Source organism: Magnolia sinica, chromosome 5, assembly GCF_029962835.1.
Source record: "Magnolia sinica isolate HGM2019 chromosome 5, MsV1, whole genome shotgun sequence".
NCBI classification, from domain to species: domain Eukaryota; kingdom Viridiplantae; phylum Streptophyta; class Magnoliopsida; order Magnoliales; family Magnoliaceae; genus Magnolia; species Magnolia sinica.
Window position 1 is genome coordinate 45321725 of NC_080577.1, and position 7045 is coordinate 45328769.

The following is a 7045-nucleotide window of genomic DNA, read 5'->3' on the forward strand; positions in this document are numbered from 1 at the left end:
ACCCGTAATGCATTACGTCCATGATAAGATAGTCGAATCACTAGTCATGATACCTTACATCACTTGCACTTACAGAGATAAATTGAATTATAAACATATAACTGAATTTGAATCATGAAGAATATCAACTGAATTATGAAGGTTTTGGAATAACAGGACACATGCCCATGCCGTAAAGATAGACAGCACAAGGCCAATAAAATAAGAAAAGAGTGATAATGGTCAACTCAAATATAAAGAGGAGTGGCAGAGTCATCTCAAATATAGGGACGAGTGGCAGAGCCAACTCAATAATTGATGAGGCAGGGCAAGGCTTGCATCCATGGCCTCGTATAAATGCAGAGAAATTCTCTTGTGGTTGACATCATGTCATAATCCCAAAAAGGGCCAATTAATATAACATAAATTACTTGAGAGGATAATTCCCAGAGGGCATGTAAACATGAAGTATAGAATAATCCACATTAATTCATATTGTGAAAGGCACTAAAGAGGCTAATAATTGATGGTTAAACATATAACATGTAAGATTGGGGTAATACGAAAAAGGCTAGATTAAATACATGTGAAAGCGAGATCAAATCCATAAAGTTATGTATAAAACCAGGGTGAATTTAATAGCTTAAATTAATGTAAGCTCAAAGGATAAAACCCTCACCTTCGATTGTCTGCTAGCTCCTCTAATCCCTACTGAAACGTCCGATCACACTTTGTGGATTTATCCTCGACTTAGTATACATGGTTAGGTATAAATTAGATTTCCATAGCATTGTTTAAGGGAATGCCTTGCATTTGAATTTCGATTCTGATTGTGTCATCAGACACGCTGACCCACCGAGTCGACTCGGTTTTGACTCGGTAAGCCTTTCACACGTATTACCGTTTTAGAAACAAGAAAACAAAGAAGAAAATCAGCAAAGGAAGAAGAATGGAAGGGAGCCGGGAACCTGTCTGCTTCTTCAGATTCAGAATGTCTTCAGCAACTCCGAATTCGGTTGGGAAGAAGGTAACTCTCTTTCTTCTGATGGATCTTGCAGACACCCGATTCCCCTCCCGATTCTTCCTTTCCCTCTCTCTTGCTGTTTCTCTTTCCTTGCTTTTCTTTCTCTTTTCTTTCTTTCTTTCATTCTTTGCTCTTTATTCCTCTCAGTAGCGTCCGACAGATGGGCTCTGGAGTCGGCCGCTCAGGTTGATACAGAGAGTCGAACCGGACTCTCTCCCTCCTCCAAAATCTTCTCCCGATTTCTCCTCTCTCTCTTGCTTTCGTTTCTTCTTCTTCCTCCGCTGGACAGCACGCCCCCTCTTATAGGTTGAGTGCTCAATCTCTAGCAGAGTCTCGTTCGGAGATAACTTCCACTCCTGCGCAGCGGGAGGCTCGGACGCACGTTCTTGTGCGTAAGGAAGGCTGCGGTGGGGTCTGTGGGGCCCGTACTCCCTGGTGTTTACGAAATCCATGCCTTCAACCAGCTGCGTGATGGAATTCTGGTCTGGGGTAGGCCACTTCGACTTGCATTTGGCGCGGCCTCAAGGAATTAAACATGCTGCGGTAGATTGAACGCAGCAGAAAGGGTTGTTGATGCAGGCACGTGTGCGTACATAGGCGCACTTGGTCAGCATGATTCTGACGGTTCTGAGCTCATCTACAAGATGGACGGTCTGGATTAACCAAGTGGCCCATGATGGTGGCCCACAGCACCTCCCAAAATGGACAGGGCCCGTCTGTTGCGTGCGGCGACGAAATACAGGGCATCCGGATTTTGAGCAGGAGTCGGGTCAGCGTACGCTGACCGACCTCCCTGATTCGGTGCAAGGCGATAGCACCGCTGTGGTGCACACACATAAGCTCTGCGAGCCCACTGTGCTGCTCGAGTGACAAATCTACACTGTCCATTCGTTTACCTATCGAATTTAAGGAGTTGAGTCCGAATTTGAGGCATATCAAAGATCAGGTGGCCCTAGATTTTATTATTAAAGGTTGATCTGTCTATTGAGTCAGTTGTACGATGAATCAAGGGCTTTAATTTTATGTGTACGGTTACATTATGGTATAAAGGCATGGTATAAAATTTTCATATCCAACTAGTTGTGGGAACCATGTGATCACGGGTCTATATCAACAGTGTTATTGTGCTTATTGCTAGTTTAAGGGTTTTATGAATGGGCGTCACTTCCGATGGTTAGAATCATGTCCCGGTGTAGGTGTAAGGTAAGAATGGTGAGATTTGTATTGTACACATGCATAGATCGTGCTACTCTTCTTGGTAACGCTCGAGGACTTTTCGACGCTCGAGCATCGAAAAGTTTGGGGCGTTACAATCTACCCCTCTTAAAGAAAATTTCATCCTTGAAATTCTTTACTTCTTGTCAGGGAATAAGGTCTAGGTTGTTCTGTAACACTTTGCCCTATACCCTTTAATTAGTGTATATACCTCTCTATGATGATTATAAGAAAGTATTGAAACTATTACTATCTACCCCTCTTAAAGGATGAACAAGAAAAATGAAATTTAATCTTACCTCCTACACTAGTCTTTATAGAAGAGGCTGGGGTGCTTTTCCTTCATTTCTTCCTCGCGCTCCCAAGTTGCTTCTTCTTGGTTGTGATGTGACCACAGAACCTTGACCAAAGGAATAACTTTGGTTCGAAAAATTTGGTCCTTGCGATCGAGGATCTATATGGGTTCTTCTACGTAGGTGGCGTTATCCCTCAGTTCTATTTGTTCCCAGTTGATAATGTGAGAGGCGTCCAGTTCATACTTCCTTAGCATGGAGATATGAAAGACATTATGAACACTGGCTAGCTGTGGGGGTAGTGCAATACGGTAACCTACCTCTCCCACTCTTTCTAATATCTCGAACGGGCCGATGTACCTGGGTGCTAGTTTGCCCTTTTTCCCGAATCGCATCATGCCCTTCATAGGAGAGACTTTGAGGAATACCTTGTCCCCTTCGAAGAATTTGAGATTACGTCGTCGAATGTCCGCGTGACTTTTCTGTCTGCTTTGTGCCGTCTGTAACCGTTTCCTTATCAAATCGATCTTCTCAGAAGTAATCTGAACAATTTCAGGCCCTAGTGTGCTCTTCTCTCCTACTTCGGCCCAACAGTGCGGGGTGCAGCAAGGTCGCCCATATAGGGCCTCGAATGGGGCCATGCCAATACTTGCTTGGAAGCTGTTGTTGTAAGCGAATTCAGCGAGGTGAAGATAGTCATCCCAGCTGCCCTTGAAATCTAAAATACATGTTCTTAACATGTCCTCGAGTACTTGATTTACTCTTTCTGTTTGTCCGTTCGACTGGGGGTGGAAAGCGGTACTATGATTCAGGGAAGTCCCTAGTACTGTTTGTAGTTTCGTCCAGAGATTTGAGGTAAAACGGGAGTCCCTGTCTGATATGATCGTAGATGGAATTCCGTGAAGTCGTACCACATTTTTGATGTACAATTCTGCCAATTCGTTCATGGAGGCAGTGATTTTCATGGGTATAAAGTGAGCTGACTTAGTCAGTCGGTCTACTATTACCCATATTGAGTCGTGGCTTCTTCTTGTTTTGGGGAGTCCTACTATGAAGTCCATTGATATAGAGTCCCATTTCCATAAGGGTATCTCGAGCGGTTGTAGCAGCCCTGCTGGTTTTTGATGTTCGGCCTTTACCTGTTGGCAAGTGAGGCATTTAGCCACATAAGCGGCGATTTCTCGTTTCATATTATTCCACCAATAATGACGTTTTACGTCTTGGTACATCTTGGTGCTCCCAGGATGGATGGTTAATCTGGATCGATGGGCTTCGTCCAATACGGCTAATCTTATCTCTGGCTTGTTGGGTACGCATAACCTACCCCGACATCTAAGTCCACCATCCGAGCCCACGTGCCATCATGAATCCCAGTTCTCTATTGCTTTCAAATAACGCTCCTACAGCTCTTCGTCCTGTCTCTGCGCTTCAATGATTTGACGAAGCAGTGAGGGTTCCATGGATAGATTTCCGAGCAGTACGTTCCCTTCTCCTAGGTCTAGCTAGATATTAAAGTCCTTTATGAATTCCAGCATTTCCCACTCTTCGAGTGCAATTGTGGCTGCCGAAATGTGAGATTTCTTGCGACTGAGTGCGTCAGCCACTACGTTTGCCTTCCCTGGGTGATATTGTATTTCAAACTTGTAGTCCTTCAGTGTTTCCATCCATCGGCGCTGTCGCATATTTAAGTCCTTTTGGTCGAACAAGTACTTAAGGCTCTTGTGGTCTGTGTTAAGCTTGAATTGTTCCCCATACAAATAATGTCTCCACATTTTGAGAGCAAACACCATGGCCGCTAGTTCCAAGTTATGTGTTGGATAGTTTTGTTCGTGTACTTTCAACTATCTGGACGCATACGCGATCACCTTATTGTTCTGCATAAGCACGCATCCCAAGCCTTCAAGGGAGGCGTCCGTATATACCGTAAATTCTACCCCTTCCTCGGGTAGGGTGAGTATAGGGGAGGAAGTTAGCCTTTTCTTGAGTTCTTGGAAGGTAGCCTTTTCTTGAGTTCTTGGAAGGCTTCTTCAGCTTTCCCATCCCATTAGAAACGTACATTTTTCTTCGTTAGATTGGTTAGTGGCTGGGCTATTTTGGAAAACTCCTTGATGAATCGCCGATAGTACCCTGCTAACCCCAGAAAACTTCTAATCTCAGTGACGGTATCCGGTCTGGCCCATTGGAGGACAGCCTCCACCTTGGCCGGGTCTAATGCGACGCCTTGACGATTCACCATGTGTCCTAGGAACCTGACTTCTTCCTTCCAGAACTCACATTTCGAGAGTTTAGCGTATAGTTGATTTTCCTTCAGCAAGTTCAGGACCTTTCGTAAGTGAACCTCGTGTTCTTCTTTGCTTCGTGAGTAGATTAAGATGTCATCGATGAAGACTATGACGAATTGGTCGAGGAACGGTCTGAAGATACGGTTCATGAGATCCATAAAAACGGCCGGGGCATTCGTGAGACCGAAGGGCATTACCAGAAATTCGAAATGTTCGTACCTTGTTCTAAATGCGGTCTTAGGTATATCCTCGTCCTTAATTCTCAATTGATGGTACCCCGATCTCAGATCAATCTTTGAAAAGAATTGCGCTCCCTTTAGTTGGTCGAATAGGTCATCGATACGGGGGAGAGGATACTTGTTCTTCACTGTTGCTTGATTTAGGCGACAATAGTCAATGCACAATCTTAGGGATTCGTCTTTCTTCTTGACGAATAGCACTGGTGCGCCCCAAGGAGAAACACTTGGTCGAATAAACCCCTGATTCAAGAGCTCCTCTAACTGCTTCTTAAGTTCTGCCAATTCGACCGGTGCCATACGAAAGGCGGTTAGGGCAATTGGGGCGGTTCTAGGCATTGGGTCGATACCGAAGTCCACCTCCCTCCTGGGTGGCAGTCCAGGTATCTCCTGGAATACCCTGGTGAATTCTTTGACCACTGGAATTTGTTCCACGAATACTTCTTCCAAGCTCATTATTCATTTTAAGGGTTCCTCCCTCTTTCTTCCTTGTATTGTGATGGGGGATCACCCTGCTGCGGTGAAGGTGATCCTTCTGGCCCTAATCTCTATGGTTGCCCTAGTTTCATCCATCCAGTCCGTCCCAAGGATCACGTCAAAGCATTTCATGCTTATTATCACTAGGTTAACAGGTATTACGAGGCCTGCGATAGTGATGGGGCAGCCCTCGCAATATTTGTTTAATTCCACCACCTTCCCTAAAGGTGACGCCACAGTGATTGTCTCCTTTGTGCGCTTTAATTCCAAATTTAACCGTTCTACGATCGAACTTGAGACAAAAGACATGGTAGCTCCGCAATCAAACAAAAGTACAACGGGGGTGTCTCAGATAGTAGCCGTACCTTCTATTAGTCCTGAGGCAGCGTCTGTGTCTTTCGGTGACCTCATGGCGTATAGGCGCCCTTGGGATTTTTGAGGCGCGCTTGGCCCAAATGATTGCTTCTGTGATGGAACAGGGCGTCCTTCGTCCCTCATTTTCTTGTAGCAGTTCTTCATATCGTGACCCAACTTCTGGCAGTAGCCGCACCCCGGGCGACTGTCTCGCGGCGTCTTATCTTCAGGGGTTCCTGCTTGTTGTGAGACAATCCTCGGTCTTTTGTCCGATATTGGTGGCATCATAGGGTTTGTTCTGGGTCTCTTCCCAGCCTCATGTTGTTGTAACCTGGCCCGTGACTTACGATCGTCGTCATTTTCGGCTCGAGTTGCCTTGTCGAACGCGTCGGCATAGCTTTTCAAATTTAGGCAGCATATCTTGGAGTGGATCGAGGGTCGAAGACCATCTCTAAATCGCTTGATTTTGAAGTCTTCATCTTCGACTAATTTCGGCACATAGCGCGATAACTCAGTGAATCTAGACTCATACTGCGCGATAGTCATCTCGCCTTGAGTAAGCTTCAGGAATTCAAACATCTTTTCGTCTCGGTACGATCTTGGAAAGTACTTCTCGAAGAACCTCCTCTCGAAGTCTTCCCAGTGCCAGGCACGGCCCTCAGGGATTGCCCTTTCTGTCGTCTCCCACCAATTGACTGCCTCTCCTTCGACCTTGAATGTAGCTAAAGAGACTTTGAGGTGGTCCGGGCATCCCATGGTCCTTAGTATCTCTTGGTCTGCTTTACCCAGTGTTCGGCCGTCTCTGGGTTTGTTGTACCTGAGAACGCTGGGGGCCTTAACTTTAAGAATTTTTCTAACATGAAGGTTTCGTCGTGCCACTCCGTGCGAGGGGGGGTTGATGCAGGGGTGTGAGTAGATGAAGGCAGAGATGTTGCGGCTCTTGGGGAGTTGTTGTCAGGTTGTTGCTATAGTCTGTCCATGGCCAGCTGGGTTCTTTCCATAAACGTCTCTATCCGACCCAGGATGGAGTAGAATGGTGCCCATGCTTGGGCATCTGGTGGTACCTGCCCTAGGGGTGGCCCTGGGAGCGTGGCCCCTCAGTGGGTTGCTGACAGCGAGGGCATGGACTCCCCCATGGCTGCTTCCTGAGGGATGTCTCCCTATGTTGGGGGCAGGGAGTTTGAT

General features: G+C 46.1%; 1 protein-coding gene across 1 annotated transcript; it reads right to left on the minus strand.

Annotated features, from left to right (window-relative positions):
- Positions 1-5854: 5854 nt before the first annotated feature.
- On the minus strand, positions 5855-6616 carry LOC131247029 (uncharacterized). The gene has a single exon (XM_058247474.1). It carries the CDS (start codon positions 6614-6616, stop codon positions 5855-5857), a length of 762 nt encoding a protein of 253 aa, XP_058103457.1.
- Between the last annotated feature and the right edge of the window lie 429 nt (positions 6617-7045).

Coding starts and splice junctions, on each gene's coding strand:
- LOC131247029 (XM_058247474.1), bottom strand. CDS start 6,616: ATGGGATGCCCGGACCACCTCAAAGTCTCTTTAGCTACATTCAAGGTC.